The 27,466-nt window shown below is 41.3% G+C and overlaps 1 protein-coding gene across 2 annotated transcripts in view; it reads right to left on the bottom strand.

Annotated features, from left to right (window-relative positions):
* EML6 (EMAP like 6) overlaps positions 1-27,466 on the bottom strand; it is a 299,274-nt gene that overhangs the window by 115,550 nt on the left and 156,258 nt on the right. For both annotated transcript variants that reach the window (XM_058278574.2, XM_058278575.2), the window contains exons 5-6: positions 24,832-25,017; positions 21,585-21,720 (exon numbers count right to left, since the gene is read on the bottom strand). In XM_058278574.2, coding sequence (XP_058134557.1) covers positions 21,585-21,720; positions 24,832-25,017 — 322 coding nt within the window. The remainder of the gene's footprint in view (positions 1-21,584; positions 21,721-24,831; positions 25,018-27,466) is intronic.

Raw genomic sequence — 27,466 nt, 5'->3', positions numbered from 1 at the left:
ACTCCTTGCGTGTGGGGCTCCCTGATGCGGGGGACACCCCGGGTGGCATGGCACTCCCTGTGCATCAGCACTGCACATGGGCCAGCTCACCATACAGGTCAGGACGCCCTGGGTTTGAACCCTGGACCTCCTATGTGGTAGGCAATCGCTCTATCAGTTGAGCCACATACATTTCCAAATCCATAGTCTCTCTCTCTCTTTTTTTTTAAAGATTGATTTATTTTCTCTACCATTCCCCCCCCCCCGCCCCCCGCCCCCCGTTGTCTGTTCTCTGTGTCTATTTGCTGCATCTTCTTTGTCCGTTTCTGTTGTTGTCAGAGGCACGGGAATTTGTGTTTCTTTTCATTGCGTCATCTTGTTGTGTCAGCTCTCCGTGTGTTCGGCGCCATTCCTGAGCAGGCTGCACTTTCTTTTCGTGCTGGGCAGCTCTCCTTACGGGGCGCACTCCTTACACGGGGACACCCCTGCATGGCAGGGCACTCCTTGTGCACATCAGCACTATGCATGGGCCAGCTCCACACGGGTCAAGGAGGCCCGGGGTTTGAACTGCAGACCTCCCATGTGGTAGACGGACGCCCTATCCACTGGCCCAAGTCCACTGCCCATAGTCTCTTTATAATACTGATTGTTTTAAAGACTCTGCCCTTTCCAGACAGGCCTGGAATCTGTAGTTCCACCATAAGCATGAGCATCCCGATTCTCCCCATATCTTCCAACAGTGTGTTCAGGGCAAATGGCTTGAAAACAGAAACTTCTCCCAAGGATCCAGTGTACAAACACTTATTCTCTCTACCATTCCTGCTTCTTTTTACCCTCTTGTTTTTTGAAAAAGTTAGAAAGTTACAAATAATATAACAAACCCAGAACTAATGACTGCTAGCACTTTTCCAAATATTTGCTTTGTCTATCTTTTTTTTTTTTTTAGAGGCATAGGAACCACCTTTCAACTTGGCCAAGACTGATGAGTCAGTTACATCCCAGAGCACCCAGCATTTTCAGAGTTCTTGGGTTCCTCCCAGGAGCCCCAGGGACTCCAGGAAGAAGTTGGGGAAATGGGAGGCCAGGGGGCAGGGGTTTGCAGACACCACTCCTGCTTTACACTCAGCATCTCCCAGGCTGTGTTTTATAGATTTCATTAGGAAAAAAAAGTTCCACTGAACTAAACAATATACAGAGGAAGCCCTTATACAGCAAAGGCAATGAGGGTGAACTGATAGGGATTATTTCTGGGTGAATAGTGGGAGGGGGAGGGGAGTAAGAATGCGTGAAAGAGCTGTTACATTTTCATTGTTTTAACCTAAGCTTAATAAGGTGTGAACAATATCTGTCTGGCTCTCCATAAACACTCAGTTCTTCAAACATAAATTGTATTTTGTCACATTGGACAAATCAACCCCAGGGATCTAGCCACAAAGTGAGAGATTTGACACTGGCAAATTCTCTTCCAAGTCAACCATTTTAAATAGGAATTACTTCCTGAAGACATATCAATAGGTAGAGAAACTGTAATCAAGTTTCTTAATAATGTCCCATTTTCAACATCTCTAAATTGAATTGCTCTTCTGCATACAGGAATGGTAGAGAGAATCACCTGGTCTTTGCTGGGATGAGCTGGAGAGGCCCTGGTGAGTGGCAGATTCCCAGTGAGGTTCTGACGGCATTCCTTTTCTCTTGTCTGAGACTTGGTTTTAACTACTCTGTCACAAATGCAGAGAGCAGAAGTATAACCTTGATTTCCTAGCTGGGGTTGCTGAGGCGGCCATTGCTCTGGGACATAATTAAGCTGGCTCTGCTGCTATATCTTCTATCCTGGGAGTTGGAAAAATATAAGGTCTTATTTAAAACTGGGTATAAATCTATTAGTGAACAGGCAGGTAAAAGCCTAATTGTTTAGAACCACAGAAATGCTTTTTCTGGAAAAATGAACACTGCAGATGCCTTTGGTAGTATGAATCGAAGGCATTTCACTGAATTGATGAAGTGTCCACATTTTGGACACCGTGGCCTTCTCGGCCACGCCCCGATGAGGAATGTGGCACTCTGGCTTGTACTTGGTAAAAACAGCCAGCAGATGGCAGTGGAGAGCAAGAACACATTCAAACTTAAAAACCCTCTAAGGCTAAGACCAAACTTTTATAGCCCGTTAGCCCTTGTTTTATATTCAGACTAGAGAGTAGAAACTCAACAACATCCTTCTAATCATCATTGTTACAGTCCCAAAATCTGGGCATGGGTAGGTCTAGTCCATTAGTATCAAAACAGACCTCCTCATGAAAGGGCATGGTTAAGTACACAGACTGGATTTCTATCCCAGCCCCACTCCCTCCTAGCAGTCTGACAAGGCAAGCTATTTAATTTTTCAAATCTTCAGTTTCCCCATCTGTAAAGCAGAGATAATATGAGCACTTGCACTTCGTAGCGTTCTGTGAGGATTCAATGCAATAACGTATTCAGATACTCCACCCAGTGCCTGGCGCGCAGGACATTAACAAATACGGGCTATTTTAACGAGCAGGTTTTGTGCTTTGTTGGGTCTTTTTTACTAGGTTCACATCTCAATGAGGTCAGACTCCAGGTAGCCACTGTGGCAGGTCAGCTTGAGAATCTGCACAGATACTGTCCTATATGCCTTCTTGTGAGTCTCCCAGTTACTTCCTTGAGTTATAACTTATTTGTTGCTGCTGTTTCTTGTGATCATTTTGAAGTGCTAGCACTACAAACTCTCAGAAGGAAAGGCTATGGCCCCATATACAAAGATGGAACTATTCTGGCACTAAAACGGCCTTTTCCCCAAATACTCTCTGGGTCATAAGAGGGATATTTTTAAAGGAAAAGAGTGAGTCTGAACACATTTACTGACAAGAGTGCATAATAACTTAGCCATAAGTAGCACTAAAAGTCATTGTTTTAATCAGCCAAAGGGGTGCTGATGCAAAATACCAGAAATCTCCTGGGCATAATAAAGGGTATTTATTTGGGGTAGGAGCTTACAGATACCAGGCCATAAAGCATAAGTTACTTCCCTCACCAATGTCTATTTTCATGTGTTGGAGCAAGATGGCTGCCAACGACTGTGAGAGTTCAGGCTTTCTGGGTTCCTCTGGGCTCAGCTCCTCTGTTTCCTCCACAAGGTCAGCTGTAGACAGTGAGGCTCTCTAGGCTTTGCCTCTCTCCACAAGGTCAACTGTAGACTACGAGGCTCTCTAGGCTTTGCCTCTTTCCACAAAGTCAGCTGTAGAATATTAGGTGAATGGCTCTAGCTCTCTCCCTGGGGCTCCAGTTTCAGCATCAAACTCCAACATCAAAACTCTAACATTAAAAGCCTTTGCATCAAAAGCTCCAACTCTGTCCTTCACCATGCCTTTTATCTGTGAGTCACCACCCACCAAGGGGTGGGGACTCAACGCCCTAATGATGTGGCCCAATCAAAGCCCTAACCATAACTCAATCATGCCAATATCTATTTTTTAAATTCATAACTATATGAAACTGCTACAGTAATTTTATCCTTTAAGCCCAGAAATTCTGCTTTCTAGGAGTTTATTCTGGGAAAATAATTTGAAATTTCAAGGAAGCTCTTATACAAAAAATATTCAAAATAGCAAAACCTAAATGCCTAAGAGAGGAAAATTTCTGCTCATATTATCATATTATTTGTACAATAAGATCATTAAAATCATGGTTAAAAATTCAAAGCAAATGGGAAAAACAAAAACAGGATAAAATAGTCTCCTTGGCTTAATCTCAGAGATTTTTTTAAAGAAAAAAAGCCAAGAAAATATACCAACATCTTAAAGATTATTGACTGTAAACTGATCAAAGAACCCACTTTGGAAATACATGAAATATATGTATATATCTAGTGGGGATTAATAAATTACTAAATCATTCAAATCTGTTAATGAGTTCACAGGAGCTTTCAGAATCTGCTGATTGAGGAAATATATAAATATTTTATATCATTTATACATTGTTGATAAAAAGAAAGTTCTTGGTACATATGTGTCATGTTCCCTGCCCAGAACCCATAGTACACTTGAGGGCACATGAAAATATTTTCATTTATTTTAAAATCAGAATAGTAAAAAAAAGAATGCTTAGGATAGAGGAAATGTTTTAATATATTAATATTTTCATTATTATACCAATGCAGTTGTAGAATATATTTTTAAATATTTTTTTATGGAAGAAGGGGCCCACAAAAGTCCTACATGGCCCTAATTGAAGCCTTTTCTCTCCATCCAAACTGCTGTTGTCTTAAGTTTGCACCTCAGAGTTTGTCCTGTGGATTACTGCACCAGCCTTCTAATTATTCTCCCATCCTTGACCTTGCCAGGGCATCTCCCACATTGCTTCTGAAGATTTCCCTAATGCCTATAGGAAAAAGTTAATGTTCATTAACAAGCTCTTTAGCAAGGCCCTCTACAACCTGACCCCTGAATTATCTGTGGTTGTGGCTCTGCCCACTTGAAATCCTGCTTCCCACTATACCAACTGCTCGCAGCTGTCCAAATAGGATCTTATTCCCCATCTCTGGACCCTTGCTGACTCAGCTCAGTCGGCCGGGAACACCCTCCCACCCTGCCCACTTAAAAATCCTGTGCATCTTTCAAGAGACAAGTCAGGCTTCAGCTCCATGAAGCCTTTCCTGTCCCTGGGTCCCCCAAAATTATCCTTGCTTCATTGCTCCCAATGCCCTCCAGTCACCTAAACTCTTTTTATCCACTTAATTACATACAGCTTAGTTTGGATTCTTTCAGAAGTAGACATTTCTTTCAGAGGCCATTCCAGAAAGTACCAGTGGAGAAGCAGAGCAGTGAGACAGGGAAAGGAAGTGAGCTGCCAAGTGCACCTTAGGGAGCAGGTGACAACTGTGGGCAACTGAGGCTCAGTCCTGCCCTGGAGCCCTGGGGGACATCCCTCAGGGCTACTTCACTGCCAGGCTGGGAAATTCCCTCCCTGCTGAAGACAACCCCCGGGGCATTAGCTCCCTGGCACTTGTGGCTTGCCTGCATGGGTCAAGAGACTGTCACCACTTGAGGGGAAGGATATTTTTTTGTTCAGTGCTGTACCAGAGCTTAGCACAGTGCCCAGCACGAGACCCTAAACATTTTTTCTTCATGTAAAGAAAATTCTTGAAGTATATCATTCATACATGAACATCCATAAACAATAAGTGTAAGGTAAAAGTTGTAAACCTACAAAACAAACATGCATATCATACAGGGCTCCCATACATCACCCCACCACCAACACCTTGCATTGCTGCAAACATTTGTTACAAACTATAAAAGAGCATCCTCAAAATAGGACTATTAACTATAATCAACATCTTATATTTGGTGTATTTTTCACCCAATCTACCTGATTATTAACATCCCGTATTAGTATTATATATTTGATATTGTTGATGAGAGAACATTCTCATATTTGTCCTGTTAACTACAGTCCATCTTCCACTGTGCAATTCCCTGTTATACAGTCACATGCCTTGTACAATCCATTCCAAGTGTACACTCAGTGGCTCTAATTTTCATCACAGAATTGTCCTTTCATCACCTCAGTCAATTTTAGAATGCTTTTATTACTCTGAAAGGAAAAATTCCATACCTCTTATACCTCCCTATTCTTGTCCCTTAGAATTGATACATCTTTTTTGCCATTGCTGCAAAACTATTACACTATTACTTTTAACTATTGTCCATAAGCTATATTAGTTATAATTTTCCCATGTATCACCAAAATCTTAACACTTTGTAAAAGAACATTCTTATTTTTATACTATTTACCACAATCTTCATCCACCACTGAAATCAGTTATACATTCCCTACACTATGTCAATATGTCAATAGACATTTATGTTCACAGATTGCCCCTTTCAGCCACAATCACATTTATAAATCAGCAGTACTCACTATAATGTGGTTTCATCAACTCTATTCATTTCCACACTTTTACAATAAACCTTATTAATAATGCTACATACATTAAACAATAGCTCCCATTCTCAAGCCACATTCTATCTCCTAGTAATCCATACTCTTGAGTTTACCTCCATGGGTTTACTCACTGTATTTAGTTCATGTTAGTGAGACCATACAATACTTGTCCTTTTGTGTCTGGCTTATTTCATTCAACACAATGTCCTCAGGATTCATCCATGATGTCTTATGCATCCCAATTTCATTTCTTCTTCTTACACCTGAATAGTATTTCATTGTATGCATATACTACATTTTGTTTATGCATTCAACGGTTGATGGACATGGGCTGGTTCCAAATTTTAGCAATTGTGAATAATGCTGCTATGAACATCAGTGTGCAAATGTCAGTTCACACGCTTGCTTTCAATTCTTCTAAGTATACCCCTAGTAATGGGATTGCTGGATTATATGGTAGTTCTATATTCAGCTTCTTGAGGTGCCATCAAATTGTCTTCCACAGAGGCTGCACTACTCTACATTTCCAGCAACAGCGAAGCAGTGTTTCTATTTCTCCACATCCTTTCCAGCACTTGTAGTTTACTATTTTTCAAATAAGGGGCATTCTATAAGGTGTGAAATGGTATTTCACTATAGTTTTGATCTGTATTTCTCTGCTAGTGATGCTGAACATTTTTTCATGTGCTTTTTTAGCCATTTGTATTTCTTCTTTGAAAAAATGTCTCAAGTCTTTTGCCCATTTTTAAGTTGGTTGCTTGTCTTTTTATGTTAAGTTGTATGAGCTCTTTATATAACATGGATATCAAACCCTTATTGGATTTGTGGTTTTCCCAAATATTTTCCCCAATTGAGTAGGCTGCCTTTTAAGTTTCTTGACAAAGTCTTTTGAAGGAAAAAATGTTTAGTTTTTTTCTTCTGTTTCTTGTGCTTTGGGTGTAAGGTTTAAGAAACTACTGCCTACCAAAAGAGCTTGAAGATGTTTCCCTACATTTTCTTTTAGGAGTTTTATGGCTGTAGCTCTTGTATTTAGGTCCTTGATCCATTATGAGTTAATTTTTGTAAAAGGTGTGAGATAGGGGGTTCTCTTTCTTTCTTATGGATTTGGCTATCCAGTTTTCCCAGCACCATTTGTTGAATAGACTGTTCTGGCCCAGTTAGGAGGGCTTGATATGTCAAAAATCACTCGACTGTAGATATGAGGGTCTATTTCTCAGTTCTTGAATTGCTTCTATTAGCCAATCTGTCTGACTTTATGCCAGTATCATTCTGTTTTTAGCACTGGAGCTAAGTAATATACTTTAAAGTCTGGAAGTGAGAGTCCTCCAACTTCATTCTTTTAAAAGACATTTTTGGCTATTTGGAGCCCCTTCCCTTTCCAAATAAAGTTGATAATTAGGTTTTCCATTTGTGCAAAAGAGGCTGTTGTGATTTTTATTGGGATTGTGTTGAGTCTGTAAATCAGTTTGGGTAGAACTGACACCTTAACTGATATTTAATTTTCCAGTCCATGAACACAGAATGTCCTTCCATTTCTTTAGGTCTTCTTTCGTTGTTTTGTTTTTTTAAAGCAATGTTTCACAGTTTTCTGCATGTAGGTCCTTTATGTCCTGGTTAAGTTTACTCCTAAATATTTGATACTCTTGTTACTATAGATGGATTTTTTTCTGATTTCCTCCTCAGATTGCTCATCACTAGCGCATAGAAACGTTATGGATTTTTGCATATTAATCTTGTATCCCGCCACTTTGCTGAACTTTTCTATTAGTTCTAGTAGCTTTGTTGTGAAATTTTCAGGATTTTCTAGACATAGGATTATATCATCAGTAAATAGTGAAGGTTTTACTTCTTCCTTTCCTATTTGCTTGCCTTTTATTTCTTTATCTAGCCTAATTGTTCTGGCTAGAATTTCTAACACAGTACCGAGTAACAGTGGTCACACTGAACATTCTTGTCTCGTCCCTGATCTCCATGGGAAAGCTTTAGTCTTTCAGTTGAGTACAATGCTAGCTGTAGGTTTTTCATATACACACTTAACCATATTGGGAAAGCTTCCTTCTATTCCTACCTTTTAGATTGCTTTAATCAAGAAAGGATGCTGTATTTTGTCAATCGCCTTTTCTATATCAATTGACAGAGTCATGTGATTATTTTTCTTCGGTTTATTAATGTGGTTTATTATAGTAATTGATTTTCTTGTGTGTGAACCACAACTGCATACCTGGGATAAAGCCCACTTGATTGTGGTGTATAATTCTTTTAATGTGCTTTTGGATTCAGTTTGCAAGTATTTTGTTGAGGATTTTTGCACTATTTTCATTAGGGGAATTTGTAATTTTATTTTACTATCTTTATCTGGTTTTAGTATTAGGGTGATGTTGGTTTCATAGAGTGAGTTTGGTAGTGTTCTTTCCTGTTCAATTTTTTGGAAGAGCTTGAGCAAGACTGTATTAGACTGTCTTTGAGAGATTGGTAGAATTCACCTGTGCAGTCACCTGGTCCTGGACTTTTCACCTTTGGGACGTTTTTGATGACTGTTTCAATCTCTTTACTTGTGACTGGTTTGTTGAGGTCTTTTATTTCTTTTAGTGTCAGAGTAGATCATTCGTGTGTTTCTAGGAATTTGTCCATCTCATCTACATTGTCTAGTTTTTTCACACACAGTTGTTCACAGGATCCTCTTATGATCTTATTTCTGTGTAACGTCCCCCCTCTCATTTCTTATTTTGTCTATAGCATCATTTCTTTTCCTTTGTCAGTCTAGCTAAGGGTTTGTCTATTTTGTTGGATCTTCTCAAAGAATCAACTTTTGGTTTTGTTGATTCTATTGTTTTCTTTGTTCTTGATTTATTACTGCTCTGATCTTTACTAATTCTTTCCTTTGGCTTGGTTTGAGATTAGTTTACTGTTCTTCTAGTTCCTCCAGGTGTGCTATTTGTTCTTCAGTTTTAACTTCCTTCTTTTTTTAATGTAAGCACTGAGGGGTATAAATATCCCTTGCAGCACTGCCTTTGTCGTTTTGATATGTTGTGTTTGATAGGTTTTGATATGTTGTGTTCTCATTTTCATTCATCTCAAGATATTTACTGAATTCTCTTGCAATTTCTTCAATTCACTGATTATTTAAGAGTGTGTTAATTTCCATATTTTAATTTACCCCTTTTCCATCCATTATTGATTTCCTGCTTCATTCTGTTTTGATCAGAGAAAGTGTTTTGTATAATACAATTTCAATCTTTTAAAATTTGTTGACCCTACATATGGTCTATCCTGGATAAGGATCCATGAGCACTTGGAAAGAATGTATAGCCTGCTGTTTTGGGGTGTAGTGTTCTACAAATGTCTGTCAGGTCAAGTTCATTTATATTATTCAAGCTGTTTCTTTATCCTCTTTCCAGATGTTCTATCCAATACTGAGAGTGGTGCACTGAAGTCTCCAACTATTATTGTAGAGGCATCTATTTCTCCCTTCAGTTTTGCTAGTGTGTGCCTCATGTATCTTGGGGCACTCAGGTTTGGTGAATAAATATTTAGTATAGCTATTTCTTCTTGGTGAATTGTCCCTTTTACTAATATATAGTGACTTTCATCCCTTATAACAGTTTTGCATTTAAAATCTATTTTGTCCTATATTAGTATTGCTACTACAGCTCTTTTTTGATTACTACTTGGATACTTTTTTTCCCAACCTTTCACTTTCAACCTTACATCTGAGGTGAGTCTCTTGTAGATAGCACCTGTATGGCTCCTCTTTTTTTATCCCTTCTATTAGTCTATGTTTTTTGATTGGGGAGTTCAAGCTATTAACATTCAATGTCATTACTGTAAAGAATTATTTACTTCATCCACATTATGCTTTGGCTTTCCATTATCACATCTTACCATTGTCTGTGTTCTTTACACTTTAATTTACCCTTCCAAATAATCTTCATTTCTACACTCTTCTCCAAGTTTCTTGTCCTTGTTATTTTCCTTTCAGGCTGGGCAATAGCACTCCCTTTAATATCTCTTATAATTCTGGTCTTTTGGTAACATAGTCTATCAGTTTTTGTTTTTCTGTGAAGATGTTAAACTCACCCTCATTTCTGAAGGACAGTTTTGCTAGATACAAAATTCGTGGCTGGCAGCTTTTCTCTTTCAGTGCCTTAAATACATCATACCACTTTCTTCTCACCTCCATGGTTTCTGATGAGAGATTGGCACTTAGTCTTAATGAGGTTACCTTGTGAAGCAGTTTGGTATTATTTATGAATTCCAAAATAGATATTGGCTTATGTTTGTAAACTGATCTGTATCTGGACATGACTAAATTATGATTAGGGCTTTGATTGGGCCACGTCAGTAGGATTCACAGAGAAAACTAGAGGCAGAACATAGGAGTTAGCTGGAGTTTTGGTATGGGAGTTTTTGAACTGGAGCCCAAGAAGTAAGCACACAGAGGAGCTGAGTAGCTGAGCCCAGAGAGAATCAAGCCCCAGAGAGAGAGACAGAGCCAATTGCCGGACCTTGTGGAAAGGCAAAGCCTAAAGAGTCTCATAGTCTACAGCTGACCTTGTGGAGAAAAACAGGAGCTGAGCCCAGAGAGAAATGAGCCCCGGGAAGAGAGGAAGCCTGAACCCTGGCAGACACTGGAAGCCATCTTGCTTCAATATGTGATAGACTTTGGTGAAGGAAGTAACTTACACTTTATGGCCTGGTAACTGTAAGCCTCTACCCCCAATAAATACCCTTTATAAAAACCAACTGATTTCTGGTATTTTGCATCAGCACTCCTTTGGCTGTTTAATATACCTTGTAAGTGATGAACTGCTTTTCTCTGGCTGCTTTCAGAATCTTCTCTTTATCTTTGGTATTTGTCATTCACAATAGTATGCATCTTGAAGTAGGTCTATTCAGATTTATTCTGTTTGGGATACATTGTCTTTTTTGGATATTGATATTTATGTCTTTCTAAGTGTTGGGAAATTTTTGATCATTGTTTACTCAAATATCCTTTCTGCCCCTTTTCTGTTCTTTTCTTCTGGGACACCAATAATGCAGGTTAGTGTGCCTCACATTGTCATTCAATTCCCTGTGACCCTGTGCTATTTTTTCCATTTTTTCTCAGTTTTCCTGTCTTTTCAAGTTCAGGTGCTCAGTCCTCCAATTCACTAATTCTGTCCTCCACCAATTCAAATCTGCTGATTCTAATGTATTTTTATTCTCATTCATTCTTTCATTCCCATAAGGTCTGTTCTTTTCTTTGCAGGCTTTCAAAATCTTTATGTTGACCCAGTATCTTCTTAATACCCTTATCTCGTTAGTCAGATTTTCCTTCAACTTCTTGAATTGATTTAGGAGATTAGTAAGATTGTTATTGATTTAGTTTTCTTAAACCCTGTCTCACCAGGATTTTTGCTTTATTCCTTGGGCTGGTTCCATCTCTTCCTGATTCTTAGTATGGTTTTACGTTTTCATTGATGTTTAGGCATCTGAATACGTTGGTAAATTTACTCTGATAGCCAATTTCTCTCTTGCCTCATGATTTTGTTTCATAGTTCTTTGATTTTTTCTTTCACTTATTCTAAGTCTTCAAATTGCCCAGCTTAAGTTATCAAAACAGGGCCAGGAACTCACTAATGGGGTGCAAGACCAGATCAAGGGGTCTGGGCCATGAGAGACGCAATGAAGTGTTTTTTCTCCTTGCAATTTCCCAGCTGGTCACCAGATGGAGTTCATAATGAATATATATTTTTTAAAGATTTATTTTTATTTATTTCTCCCCAGCCCCTCATGTTTGCATATGCTGTTCATTGTGTGCTTGTCTTCCTTTTAGAAGGTGCTGGGAACCGAACCCAGAAACTCCCATGTGAGGGAGGCAGCTAGTCACTTGAACCACCTATGCTCCCTGCTTTGTTGCATCTCTTATTATGTTTTCCCTTCTTGTATCTCTTGTTGTGTCATCTTGTTGCATCAGCTTGCCACACCAGCCCATTGCATCAGCTTGCTGTCTTGCTTGTCTTAAGAGGCACCAGGAACTGAACCCAGGAGTCCCATGTGGTAGGTGGGAGCTCTCTTGCTCGAGCCACATCCATTTCCCTCATCATGAATATTTTTAAGGAGGTGTCTCTTTCACCATCCACTTGCCTGTGATTCTGGTCTGGCCAGAGCTGATATCCACTGGCCAAACTCTCTGAAGAGAAACCATTCTCCACCCTCTGCCACATCCTCCCTCTTCCTAGGGAGGAAGATGACTGTTCCCCTCACAGCTGGCTGCAGTGAGCCATGGGTTTTATCCAGGCTGTTCACCTTCGGGGGTGAGGTGGGTGCTGTTTCCAGCTGTGGGTGCTAGTAATACACAGTTTACACTTTGGCCTCTTCGTCTCTCTGTCCCTTGCCCTCCTAGAGGATTTATGGCACTGTCCTGGTCTGCAGCTCCTTCAGACAGCCTTCTGCCCCTCCTCTATTGTTTTTGTGAAAGAGTTGAGCCCTGACTACCTACTCCAATGCCATCTTCCCAGAATTCAGACTCTCACTAATTTCTGATGAATGAATAAGTGAACACTCAGGTAGGTGACAAAAAAATATCCTAGAAGTAACATAAAGTACAGCTTCTGGGTATTTGGCCTTTAACGATGCTCAGCAATCCCAATAGAAAGCCATCAGAGAGGGATCATAACACAGTATCTAGAGCTCTGTAGGAGTCACAAGTCCCCAGTCTCAACCCAACTCTGCCATGGAAATCTGCCCTTTCCAGATCACGAAGTCATTTGTGACAAATGAGGCATTGGGTAAGCACTTCATAAACCATGAAGAACTCTGAGAATATAAGGTGCCATCAGTAATCCAAAGAGTAATCAGGACCCACCAACTGGCCAGTTGCCAAGGCACAGCCTCTGCACCAGCTTTTCCTGCTTGACCACTTGCTGGGGTCAGCCACAGAGAGGGAGAGGGGTGGGCAAGTGCAGCGTAAGGGAGAGGGGTGAAGCAGGGATGATTATGGCAGGGAAAGGGTGGCACTTGACAGTGTAATCAGATCTGGGACTCCAAGGCCTGACAAATGGTAAAAGGCCAAGAGCACTCCTTCCCAACCCTCAATGTGCCTCAGAATCTATGTAGAACATGTTGAAAAAAATCAGATGCCTGAACCCCACCAAGAGACTCACTCTCAATTGGTCTGGAGTGTCGTAATTATTTTTAGCTCCTTAGGTGACTTGCAGCACATCTAGGATTGAGAACTATTTACCTAGCAAGCTGTCCAGCTAGTGTGTCTCTGACTTTAGTCAGAAGGTCACAAATTCAGATTTCCAGGTGGCATCACTAGGTGATGGTAATGCAATGGTTTCTTGGCCACATGTTGGAAAACTTCCTTGCAGATTAGAAAGCCTGGGACCTGCCCTTAGTGGCAGATGACAAAAGAAAATGTAACTTTGGGAATGCAATTCTGAGTTAAACACACAAACCATGTGTGGTGGTTTGGAGCTGCATATACCCCAGAAAAACATATTCTTAAACTTAACCCATTCATGTGGGTGTGAACCCATTGTAAGTAGGACCATTTGATAAGGTTACTTCAGTTAAGGTATGTTCCACCTCAATCAGGGTGGGTCTGAATCCTATTACTAGAGTCCTTTATAACTGGAATAAAATTCAGACACAGGAAAAGAAAGCCTCAGAAGCAAGAAGTTGAAGGTCAAGAGAAACCAGAAAAGAAGATATGCAGGAGAGGCCACCATGAGCATCGCCGTGTTACAGAGGAGCCCGGGACCAAGGATCACCAGCAGCCAGCTTAGAACACCAGTCTTCAGAAAAAAAAATTGCCTTGATGATGCCTAAATATGGAGTTTCTCTTAGCCTCAAAACTATGAGCTAGTAAATTCCCATTGTTTAAGCTAATCTATTCCAAGGTATTTGCGTGGGTAGCCCAGGAAACAAGAACACTATGTGAGTGAACAGTAATGACTCTCACCAACATGGACCAGATCTTCATCCAGGCGCCCACTGAATGCTCACAATCAGGGAGGGAGGTATTATCTTTATCCCCAGAGACAGTGCCAGACTCTAGAGGATACCAGTAAAGATCTGCTGAATAAATGAAGAAATTAAGGTACAGGAAAGTTATATTACTTGCCCAAAGTCATACGGCCAGCAAGTAATGAAGATTCAGGCAGCTGCAGTCTGGAGTACATACACTTCCCAGAAAAATATTTCCCATCCCTGTGAACTTGGGCCCAGTACATGGTACAAAAGATTAAACTAGACAAGGTGGTAGCTATTTCTTATAAACACCTAGCCTTATTACAGATGCAATTCTGTATTGTATGTATAAGGATAGCCTGATGGGAGCAGGGAGGGTAAAAAGGTAGTAATAAAAGAAGATTTCACTTAGATGATGAGAAAGAGTGTGCTGATGGAGGATGTGGGCACCATATAACCCCCTCTATTAGTCAGGGTTCTCTATGGAAACAGAATCAACAGGAGATATCTGTCAGTAGTATGAGATTTTATAAGATTCTCTCACGTGACCGTGGGGATGCACAGGTCCAGGTTCCCCAGGCAGGCTGTGAACCAGGGGCTCTGATGAAAGTCCATTGAAGGTCCTTGATGAGTTTCTAGGAGATGTTGGCTGTCCAAAGAGGAGCTGGGAAATTCTTCCTGAATGCTGGAATCACTTCCCCTTCTAAGGCATTCAACTGATTGGATAAAACGTCATTGCTCAGGGTAATCTCCCTGATTGATTGCAGATGTAATCAGCCATCTGTGCAGTAAACTCACTGATGACTAAAGCCCATAAATGTTCTTGTATTACAACTAGCCCAGTGCTTGCTTGACCTAACAACTGGGCACAATCACCTGGTCAGGATCACACATTAGCCTAACTATCACACACCCCTTCTTCCCCTCAGGAGGGAATGGACAAGGCCACCTAGGGAGGCTGGAGCCTGGACCTAGTGGCTCCTGGCCTTACCAACATTTCTGGTTCCCAAGAAGTGAAGCTGAGGGCAGAGCTTCCGGACCTAATAGAAACAAGAGGGAAGGAAGACATGCATCTCCCAGGGATTCATCCGCACAGATGACTAGGGGACAGGACCAGCCTCATGATTTGCAGGGTTCAGTACAAAATGAAAATGAGGGGCTCTTTGTTCAAAAATTAAGTATTTCAAGGTGGTGACAGCAGAGCATTAAACTGGGGCCCCTGTGAGAGCAGACTTCTGAATAATTGCTCAGGTTACAGCCTATGGAGCAGGCCCTGCCTGGGGACCCCCCAGGGTTGTTTGAGGATAAAATGGGATCTGTATGTGGAGGGCCAGTGTTCAGTACTGGGAGCTGCTGTGAACAGCTCTGGTGCCTTTCCACGGGCAGAGCAGGACCTGGTCCTAACGATCTGCAGGTCATCAGCAGCATGTGCTGCCTGTGGCCTGCTGACCCTATTTACAAGGTGTTTCTGCCTGAAAATTTCCAGTGGAATTCATATTGAATGTTACACTTTAAAACACCCCTGGTTACTTCAAAACCCACTCCATAGGGTCCTAAATCCTACAGCCACAAGAACTCCAAAAGATCCACAGAGCCTAAGGGCACTTTACAAGAATCAAACCCACCACCAAACCCAGCACCTCCCACCCCAGGAAAGAAGACCCAGGTTGGTTTTCACATGAGGCTGCTCAGAAAGAGCATTTACAGAGGAGTTACTGTAAGGTCGAACCAGATGTCAGCTCTCTGCTGGTCCCTACCATGTTCCTTGTGGAGTCTGGACAAGCAACACCGCCTGTGTCTCCTCACCTCAACCCTTACTCTCCCCAGCTCCTGCACACCTTCCTCTGCAGCCTTCACTTTCTCAGCAGAACCAACCAGGTGTGCGAGAGACTCAGGAGGGCATGGCCCCAAGCAAAATGGCAGGCAGGACAGGGAGAGGGCCCGCAGAGGTGCTGGGGAGTGGGCAGGGGAATAACGAAGCACCCCGAGCCACCAGGGGAACAATCAATGTGCCTGATTTGCTTCTTGTGTAAACAAGGGGGCGCCTACATTTGACACTTGTCATTTGGGGTCAGATACTTTTGTGGTGGGGAGCTGTCCTGAGCAGGGTAGGTGCTTAGCAGCACCCCTGGCCTCTACTGGATGCCAGCAGCACTCCCACCCCCAGGCGTGATGACCGAAAGTGCCTCCAGACATTGCCAACTGTCCCTGGGGGGCACAATCACCCTCCATTGAGAACCGCTGGACTGCATGACCCTCTGCGTCCTCTGAGGAAGAAAAGCAGCTTTGAGGGGAAGGAACAGGGGAAGAGTAGCCTGGTGCCCCATCCAGTCCTGCCCACCCAGTCTGCTCTCTGCTCGAGCAGGGAGCCACCACACCACTCACCTCTGTAAACCTGGCCCAGGACCTCTTAGCGCTGGCCCTTGGGGGGATCAAGCTTGAACGCAGTGGCTTGGCACAAAGTAATGGAATTAGCCATCCCTCCCTCCACCACCTCCTCACTCAACCTCCCACCCAAGGCTCTGAACTCCAGGCAACGATGAGTTCTTCATCCATCCATTCGACATCTGTTTTCAGGGCGCCTGCTTGTGTCTGGCCCTGTTCAAAGCACTTGGGATATGTCAGCAAAGACATCCCATCCCTTGTGGAAACAGACAATAGCCATAAACATAATAAACAGGTAAATTAAACTCCCTGTCACAAGGTGACAAGTCAAAGGGGATGAGGAGTACCCAGGCGTGCTGCAGGTGGAGCCAGTGGCAATTTAAACAAGGCTACCAGGGCAGGCTTCCTAGGAGCTTGAAGGAGGGGCGGGAAGGAGCTGCACAGACTCCTGGGGAGAGGGGCAGGCGGGGGGAGCAGCCGCTGAGGGAGGGCCTGGAGGGTGGCAGGGAGCCCAGCCAGAGGAGAATCAGCCAGAGCAGCGCCAGGAGAGGAGATCTGAGGGCCACAGGCTGCTGGGCCAGCCTAAGAACTTGAACTGGAGAGAAATGAGGGATCAATGCAGGCTTTTGAGGGAAGGAGCCATGTGATCCAGCTCAAGTAAATTTCAAACACTCCCTCTAGCAGCTGTGCTGAGGACAAGGGCGGCAACAGGGAGGCAAGTTAGGAAGCGACTGCAGTAATCTACGTGGAGGCGGTGGAGACAGTGAGTCTAAGAAGAGATCTCTGCCTGAGAATTGTGCATCCTGGGGACCCTGGCTCCACGCCGAGGGTTAGGCTGCTCGACCTAATGCAGGCTATTTCTGGACTTGAAGTTTATAGTTCTTTGGACATATGGACAATTCAGCAAATGTACTGGTGGTTAAAGAAACATATACACGATTTCCCGCCCCCCAAGAAACCAAATCGATAAAAACTGATGCCCAAAGCATGCTTTTTAGTGCTGCCCATCCAGTTCCTAAGCACATATCCGGTGCTTAGTTAATGCTTAACACATATTTATTAAATGGATAAATAAATGAATAATACATCCTACACTGTGTGAATAATTACTGTATTCCTTTAGACATAATCATTTAAAACTATTAACCATAAGTGTTTTATCACCATAGATAGACTTCATTTTGGTTGATTTGCTTTAAGAATTATTTTTGGCTTTTCTTGCCACCACTGTAAGTACTTAAGCTTCATTATTTTACCCAGACCATAATGTTGCTTAAAAAATGATCAGATTCAAATGCACTGTGAATAGGTTTGGTGTGAGCTCTGAGTTGGAGCCCTAATCCCACAGCTAGCTCCATGTGGGTGACCCTGAGCCTCGGTCTACTCATCCGTAAGGCAAGAGTTCCACTTGCTCACATCCAATGTCTCTTTTAGCTTAAAAGTCCCAGAATTTGATATCAGCTAAAAAGTGTACTAGAGGTCCACCATGCCATTTATCCAAAATCCTTGGGGTCGGGTGCATTTTGAAAATCAGAAGATTTTGGATTTTAGACCTAACAATATGTGAAATGTCTGATGGGGTCTGGGACAGCACTCTGAAATCAAACATCTTGATATTTCTGCAGCAAAACGTATATAAACAGACATAAATAGGCTCGTATCAGTGCAGGTCAGGTTTGGTTGCCAAATTAGTTTGTTTTTTAAAAATCTCTTGGCTTTCCAAGCTTTGTGGCTTTTAGAATTGCAGGTAAGAGACTGTGGGCCTGGATGAAGTCTGTTGTTGGTTTATATCATCATGTTCAGTTGTCACTAGAGAAAACGCCTTTGCACACTCACTGGTCAGCAACAACCTGGCAACTCACAAATGATACCCAAGTCACTGGAGTACTAAAACCTGGCAATTGCCCTGACTCAAGAATGGTTCCCATTCCTGTGTGAAGGCCGTGCTCTTTGACTCAGCCTTGGGGAGGGCGGAGGTGCCCAGAGAGCCAAATCAGCTCTGGCTCTACCGATTCCTGTTGATGTGAGCACGACCCATCTCAGGCTGGATCACCCTTAATCTAAAGCAGGGCTAATTGTTTTCACTGGAAGTCAAATGCCTTAATTAGCTTAAGCTTGACTACAAAAATGTAAGAGAATTGATTAAACAGTATCTATAATAAAGCTATATTTCAATTTTTTTCTGAGCTTGCTATGTTCATCTCAAAACTGTTGTCTCTCTCAATGTTCAATAGTTAATAATTAGTAGAAGATGCAAGCGTATGCAAATCTTATTGAATAAAACAACTTGGGAATTGCCAGAATCATTTTGTAAACCTTTTAGAGGAAGGCTCCAGGCTCTAGAGGTCTTTACAGGTAGCATACTAAGGAAGTGTGATCTTTATAGACTTTGGTTCCCAAATGCCAGGAAGTAACAGTTTTTAAAGTTTAAATAATATTTTTAAATTTAAGGAACACAGAAAATGATCGGTGCCGTGTCATGGAAATTAGGACATGGCCATGATTAATTCTCTTGTTAAATCTGTTGAGAAAAGCTGTTTGGGTAAATGAGAAATTGTTACATTTCCATGGAAATGAATTTAAAAGTCACTGTTACACAAACAGCAAAAGTACGGAAGATAGCTAATTTATACCAAGAAATTCTTTTAAGAGTAAAACCATTCATACATTTAACTTCACAACCAAACTGAGAGCATGGACATTCTATAGTCAAGCATGTGGGTATCTGGTGAGACTGATTAAAGATGGAAAGTGACCCTGGTTCAGGAGTTGGTCACGGACTTAGCTGTGTGCAATCAATACAGCCCTTCAGTTGTATCGATGTTCTTTCAGAAACTGTTCCCGGACTCTCCTTTGAGAGCCAAGGTTAAGGGCTGGATATCAGGGAGAAAAGCATAGCAGGATAAATATGGCTTCTGCCCTGTTCCTTACACCTTAAAATTTATACCTTAAATATAAGGCATGACCTTTTATTTGTAATTGGCAAAATAGTTGTTAAATATACATGCCAGGGACTTAAATCTTTGGTCTGTTCATACACCGGTTGAGTCCTGAATCTCAGCAGAGTTGCAACACCTACTCACTGGACTCACCCAGGACAAAAACGAAAGGATGATGATGGACAACACCCATTCTAAAAAAACAGAGTATCTTATAACTGCAAGCAAGACAGTTCCATCCATCTGCCCCATGGGATCTAAGCCCCATCTCAATTAGAGGTGGAGTGGACATCACCATCCCCAAATCCTCTAGACTGAGGAATGAACACACATAAGGGGGGATTGTATCTATGGACTAAAGTAGACCTCTTATTATTCTTGCAATGGAAAAACTTGTATCACTGGTATAATGGCAGTGGCCACCAGAGGTTCTAAGGGGAGGGAGAAGGAAGAATAGGTATAACATGGGGACATTTGGCAGGGGGGGGGGGCATTGGAATTGTCCTGCATGATATTGCAATGACAGATACAGGTCATTATACATTTTGTCAAAACCCTATAAAATTGTGCGAGACAAAGTGTAAACTATAGTGTAAACTAGAGTCCATGGTTAGTAGCAATGCCTCAATAAGCATTCATCAATTGTAACAAATGTACCACACTAATGAAGGATGTTGTTAATGTGGGAAAGTGTGGAGGGGGAAAGGATGGAGTATATGGGAATCCCCCTATATTTCTAATGTGTCATTTACGTAATCTAAATTTTCTTTAAAAATTAAAGAATTAAAAAAAACAAATAGAAGGCATTGGCAAGCTGGATGAAGTCACTGCTAAAAAAAAGCTGTCATTTCTGGTTGATGCTCCCCAACACAAGGCCAGTCTATGGTCAATAATCTCATTACTGATTATAATAGGATGTTTTTTATACCCAGTTTACCTTGAAGTTCACCAAAAAGTTTCATGATTTAAGATCGGACATTTATGGCTGCTTTCCAACCCTGTTACCTTGCTCTCCTGGTTGCTTGTTTGCTTGTATCTGTTTTTTCAGGATAGTTACATTGGCCCACACTGTACAGCAGAGAAGTTAAGGACCTTGACCATCTCCTAGTTGATGCATTGAAATGGACACCTGGTTCTACAACTTCTCTTGCTCACCCCTGTGCCTGGTGTTCAGAAATGTAAATACAACAGGAACCCGAGCTTCCATAAGAAGATAGTCCCACCCCTAGATTGGCTGACTGGAGATAGCCTTTTTTTCAATTTAACAAATATATAGAGAAAATGAACTCTGTATTCATATAGGAAGTATAGTATCCAACTCAATTCTCTCATGCTCAATCTTTAAAAAAATTTGGCTGACAACAGTGCTATTTAAGGAAGAGCCTGAAGATGATATGCAGTCCATGCATTCTCTCGGCCCTCTGAAGTCTACCCCAGGCCAGCAGACAGCTGGCCACAAGACGTGGCCAGTGGAAGAGCTGTGTGGCCACGTGACCATCAGCCCACATCCAGGGCTTCATGACACATGACCCAAAGAGTAACGGATCACTTCAAGTCCTTGAGCACTGGGAGCCTCATGTCACAGGGGCCTCTCCAGGAAGACTGTTGGGAAATTTCTCTCTCATCTCAACACTGACTGATTCCCCTTCACTGGCTTACAGACGCTGTGACTGGTAAACCCTCCCTCACTGGCTAGAGACCCTTATGTGGTGCACTTGTAGCGAAGGACAGAACCTCCCACATGCTGTAGTGTACTGACATCCCTTGTAGCATCATCTTTTCTTTCCTATTTACATTTTCCACTTTAATCTCTCTGAGCCTCAAATTCTTTGTTAGTAAAAAAGGGATAATAGGTCTATCATGAGAATTTAAAAAGATGTATATACACTGCTTTTATTCCCTAGTGTTCACAATAAATAAGTTGTAATAAAAACTAATATTTATTGAGTGCTCACATGTACCACAAGTTACTCTAAGCATTCTGCAAATATATTTAATCCTCATACAACTCTATGAGGCTAGAGTATTAAGAAATTTAACCAAGGTCTCAAAGCTATCTTAGGTAGAAATTTGGATTTGAATCCTTGCCCCCTTACCCTGAGCCCATATTTTGAACTACTATTACTATGGTTGCTATTACTCTAAAAACTATTTTTAAAAAATAATTATCCTGGTCTCATTTTTCCTATTCATTTATTCTTAACATACTTTTAATCTTGTATTATATTTTGTATATATTTCTGGAAGCTGCCTGAAATCCTTTATGGAACAAGGTGGGGTACAAAGGCAACAATATATAATAAATATAGATCTTTGCATTGCACTTAACACTCTTGGAGTTTTGAGTATTAAGACATATATTACCTTTATATCCTTGTTCTGTCTCCCTGAGATCAATTTTGGTTATTGGTTTGAAATCAGTGTCCCATAATCGTATACATCCATCTCGCCCACCAGTGGCAAAACCTTCTTCACAGGCATACATGCTAAAGATTCCAGCCTGTTAATTAAAAGCAGATAAAACTCAATATTGCAATCATTCTAAATAACCCTTACAGTTGAATCCTGATGATTAAAAAACAAAACAAAGCCAAAAAAACTCCACAAAAGTACAAAACAAAACCTTATTCTCTATTGAAATCCTGGCAATAGACCAAGTAATCATTTATAATATCCTTCATCTCAGCTAGATTAAAAATAATGACAATAACCTCCAAAGCAAACTAATTCAAGTGCTCCTTTACAATTACTAACTAATGGAAGACTGGGAAAAAACATTCAGGAATACATTTATTAAAGCAGATACAGAAAATTGTAAATTACTTTATGTGTCATCTGACCCTAATAAGGAAAATTAAGACAAAAACAGAGCTCCCTCATGTAAGTTGCTGTCCAAGATAATCAAAGACAAATGAACTAGGAACATAAACATGTTTACAGGTACAAAGTTGCTTGACATGCATCTCAACTAGCTGAAGTGGCATCACCTGAATATAAATGAAAGTGTAAACTGAATTTGTATTGTTTTGTTAAGCATATCATTTAAAGATGCATAAAACAACTGAAATAATTTCATAACTTAAAGATGCTCTTTCACAGGAAAATACTCTCTTTGGTGGGTTTGAAGGTGCTCCAAGAGAAGCGGATGTGGCTCAAGTGATTGGGCTCCCATCTACCATGTAGGAGGTCCAGGGATTAATTCCTGGGGCCTCCTGATGAAGGCAAGCTGGCCCACATGGCAAGCTGACCCAAGTGGAGAGCTGACCCATGCAGGAGTGCTGGTGCAGCAAGATGACACAGCAAAAAGAGACACAGAGGAAAGAATAAGAGACTCAGCAGACCAGGGAGCTGAGGTGGTGCAAGAGATTGAGCACCTCTCTCCTACTCTGGAAGGTCCCAGGGTTGGTTCTCAGAGCTGCCTAAAAGAGAAGACAAGCAGACACAGGAGAACACACAGTGACTAGATACAGAAAGCAGACAGCAAGTGTAAAACAATGACGGGGGAATAAATAAATCTTAAAAAAATACGCTATAAGAGTAGAATGCTGATATAAGATCAGCATAAAAATGCCAGCTGAAGATGCAACTAGAAAATGACCTTGAATTAAAGGTTCAATGCAGTTCAGCAGAATAGCCCTGTCTACATATAATAACATGACTTTAAAATGCTGTTTGACCTAATGTAAGGGGGAAATGGAAAGGAGAAATGGGTTTATATGGCTACGAGTCTCTAAAAAGAGTAGGAGGTTGTCAGAAGGATTGCCCTTATGCACACCTGAGCAGAGTCTCAGAGACAGATAAAGTAGATACAACCCCAGGTATTGGTTCTTTTGAGGGATAAAGAGACTCACGGGTTCTATGGTCATGGCAGATGGGGTTCACTGCCATGTCAGATGGCCCTTCTTTGGAGCTGGTGTTTCTGCGTGATGGAACTGGACTCAGATGGGATCTCTTTTCACAAGACTTTCATGCTACTTTACTGGAATTGTAGTTGGTGTTGGGGTTTAAGATATATTTAGGGGATTTGAATCTCTGGACTGACAATATGATAGCCAGGCCCTGAGCCTCAACAGACATCAACTCCTACACTCTGATTTATTGGACTTACCCCACTCAGCTAACATGGAGTTGAAGAAGGTCAACCACCACACCATGGAGCCTAGAGTGCCTACAACTGAAAGCAGGAGGATTGCATCCAGTATCCATGCGGAATCTAAGCCCCCAATTGACATAGATGTGCAATGGACACAACCAATCCAATGTCCACAGAGAAAATGTGGCATTGGTGTGGGAAGGGCGGCCATGGTGGCTGCTGGGTGCGGGGAATGGGAGGAAGAGATGAGATGGGGAGGCGTTTTCGGGACTTGGAGTTGTCCAGGGTGGTGCTTCACGGACAACTACAGGACATTGTAGATCCCCCCAGGGCCCACTGGATGAAATGTGGGAGAATGTGGGCTATGATGTGGACCATTGACTATGGGGTGCAGCGATGCCCAGAGATGTACTTACCAGGTGCAATGGATGTGTCATGATGATGGGAGAGAGTGTTGCTGTGGGGGGTGTGGGGGGTGGGGGCAGTGGGGTTGAATGGGACTTCATATTTTTTTAATGTAATATATTTTTTTAAATGAATAAAAAAATAAAATAAAATAAATCAGCATAAATGAGAAATTAGGTTACTGAGTCAGCTGCTTTTATGAATGAGTACAAACCTAAGTTCTTCCTTGTTTTAAGAGCTACTTCATGATTAGTGAATCAGGAAAATTGGCCTTCAACATAGAAGGTAATGAAAATCTGAAATTTCATATATTTTTTACTAAGAGTTGATTAAATTTTTCTTCACATGAAGAATAATGGGAAATGAGCTTGGAGGCAATAAGATAAAGGTGTACCAAATTTCCAATAAGATTTTATCAAACTTCTCTTTATTGTAATAGGCTTTACCACCTTTCCCCTCTTCTCTGGACATTTCCATGTTATCTGTAGCTATGGCAATGGGACTATTTTTATATATGTCAAAAGAGAGCAGAGTGGTAAGAAGTTTGACCTTCTTAAGAGCAGACCATCAAAAGAGAGAACTTGATCATTGGGTTCCGTTGGCATTTTCAGAGCCAATGACACACTCTGATGTGGAGGAGACATTCTGAGGAAAAACGTCCCTGCCACCAGCATAAAAGTGATAGTAGACTACACCTTTCCTATTCAAACTGTGGTCTAAGGCCAGGCAAGAGCAATCACAGGCCAAACCTGCTGAGTCAGAATCTGCATTTTAACAAGATCCCCAGGAGATTCGCAGGCACATTCAAGTTTGAGAAGTGCTGGTCTAGAAGATGAAACTGATGATGAAATGGTTCTAGTCTTCTGTCAAGCTATTGCTGATGAACAACAAGACTGATTTAGCTAATCAATAATTAGGTGAAGGCTGATTAAGTTGCTATGCTTTTGAAATATATTTTTCTTTTAGATGAACAAAAATAATTGGTGCTATCTCTTTGAGTTTTTAGGGAATAGTCAGCAGTCCTCTGGTCCTAAAGCAGCAGGGAAAAAAACACAGGCATTTGTAATCTTAATTTAGTAAATCATCTTCAAATTTCCACATCATAATGCTTACACTGTGTGCTCCTTGAATAGTGCGGACTAAATTGAGCCCTTTCCAGACGTAGATATCGCCATTTAAAGCACCAGAGTAGGTGATGTCTTCTTTGGCACATGCAAGGCAAAGGATGGTCTGAAGATCCCCCGTTTTGCCAAATATCCCTCTCTTTGCAGTCAGGGCATTTCCACATAGTGTCCAAAACTAGAAAGTAAATGGTAAAATAAATACATCCAAAAACACAAAAAGCGTTTTCTGATGCATCATATTATTGGTATCATTTGCTTATGTTTCAGTATATTTTACACAATATAAACTGTTATATATGAATTATGCACAAATAATTTAACTTGTTTCACTGTGAGAGAGAACCATAAAACATTTTAGCCAACTACTAGCAGCATAAAAACCTACACCATATTTTTTAACCTTCAAAGTTTCAGAATTTCAAAACTTTGCTTATTTGTTCCATGGTGATTGAATAGAAAATGACAATGTTCTCAGAGCTGGAATAAAGTAAATAAATCATCACACTTGTGTTTAACTTTCGTCAAATTATAAAACTAATATAGGGGAAGCGGATGTGGCTCAACTGATAGAGCATCCATCTACTACATGGAGGGTCCAGGGTTTGATCCCCAGGGCCTCCTGGCCTGTGTGGTGAGCTGGCCTATGCACAGTGCTGCTGTGAGCAAGGAGTACTGTGCCATGCAGGGGCGCCCCCACGTAGGAGTGCCCCACAGGCAAGGAGTGCACCCCACAAGGAGAGCAGCCCTGCACGAAAAAAAAAAAGCACAGCCCTCCCAGGAGTGGTACCGCACGCACAGAGAGCTGATGCAGCAAAGATCACGCAACAAAAAAGAGATGCAGTTTCCCTGTGCTGCCGGATAATGCAAGCAGATGCAGAAGGACACACAGCAAGTGGACACAGAAAGCAGACGGGGGGGGGGGGGGGGGGGGAGAAATAAATAAATAATAAATCTTAAAAATAAATAAATAAAACCAATATAGGCTCATTGCAGAGAAGTCTAAAAACACACAAGTGCATAAAAAAGAAAACTGAAATTATACACAGTCTATTGTTAGTTAACATGTGGATAAATCTTCAAGGCATTTTTAAAATTAATTAATTAATTAATCACATTCAGAAAATATGAGGTCCCATATACCCCACACCCCCCTCACCCCACTCCTCCCCCCATAACAACAATCTCCTGGAAATAATTCTTTCTAAGAAAGTTATAAATTTTCACTGTAGGAATGTTACTCAGAAATATGTTTCTAAATATGAGTTATATTTCCGTAACCCAAATATTTTCAGTGTTAGTTAGATAATTTATCCTGTGGAAGACCATATCCATGGAACCTGAACCACTTTATAAGGCAGCAGCAGGGAGACTCCCAAGGTTGTGTAGAAAAAAATATTTTTGCTTTGATAAAGTTTTTGTAAATACATGAACTGGGATAACCTCACTGTCACTTATGCAGCCCTCACAGTTTATAAAGGTTCTTCACATATTAAGTTATTTGATTCTCATTATACTCTTGAGAACTAGGCAAGGGTCGATTTTATGCCCCCTTGGAAGTAGGAAAGGCGGCATGAGTGACCCATGCCAGGTGAGGGTCTACTAGAGGGTTATATTTTTAAAAATACTGGAATCTTGATCTTTGCCTTGAGATGTTTAAATTTAATGGGGAAGGAACACAAAACAGTGTGAAACAATTTTTAGACAGTATATTCAGACTATACATAGTGGAAAGGAAATTCAAAGGCAGAGAAGCACACTGAATTACCTGGAATGAACACATGGAGGATTTGGATTAGTGATGAGGAAGAAACTGCACCTGTTTCCGAAGAGACTTCACCAAATCCAGGCCCCAGGATTGTGTGGGGAGAAATCAGTGACAACCCTAACATTTTGTGGCTCCAGAAAAGGAAAGACCACCCTTTCAGAGTAGTTGGGTATTTTTTTATAGAAGCAGTTCTGGGATGGTTGTGCCACCAAGGAAGGCCAGGATGCAGGCAGGGGACTTCTGTGCCGGGCTGAGAGGCTGAGAGGCAGATGGGCTACCACACGCAGGCACCTCTTCTCACAAAGGAGGGAAGCACCAACTCTGGTGACTTGTCTCTTTGGGTGTTATTATTTTTATGAGAATAAACAGATCTGGGGAAAAGCCAGGTATAAGCTATGTAAAACCTTTAACATTTAAGGTTTGACTGAACGTGAATGAACTTGAACGTAAACAACCCTTGATTACACAAAAATGCCCAAGAACTTGCTGTTCTTTGGTGATACTTAAGGCAGACATTTTTCTTTCCCACTAAGTCTCCCCATGTATGAAGATTAGAAGGAAAGTAATTATTTTGACTTTTAAGTTGGGCGTGCACCTCTGACCTGAGTTATTTAAACATTTCTAAAGGGACAACCACAAAAAAGAGAATGAGCAGTATCCTCAGACCTCATCAACACAAAAGTTTTCTGACAAAATCACTCAGATGGTAAAATGGCTTCATGAAATATTTCAAATAGAGAAATGATTCTCCAAAATGGAATATAAAGTATAATGTCAGGATAGTTGCCAAGTTTTTAGCAGAAACCTTGATATTCCTGAAATGTTTTCTCTTCTTGAGAACCACTTTCTGTTTGGAAAA

This window comes from Dasypus novemcinctus, chromosome 17 (assembly GCF_030445035.2).
Source record: "Dasypus novemcinctus isolate mDasNov1 chromosome 17, mDasNov1.1.hap2, whole genome shotgun sequence".
In the NCBI taxonomy this organism is placed as follows: Eukaryota; Metazoa; Chordata; class Mammalia; order Cingulata; family Dasypodidae; genus Dasypus; species Dasypus novemcinctus.
Note: the sequence above shows the minus strand (reverse complement) of the source record. Positions and strands in the feature narration are given on the sequence as shown.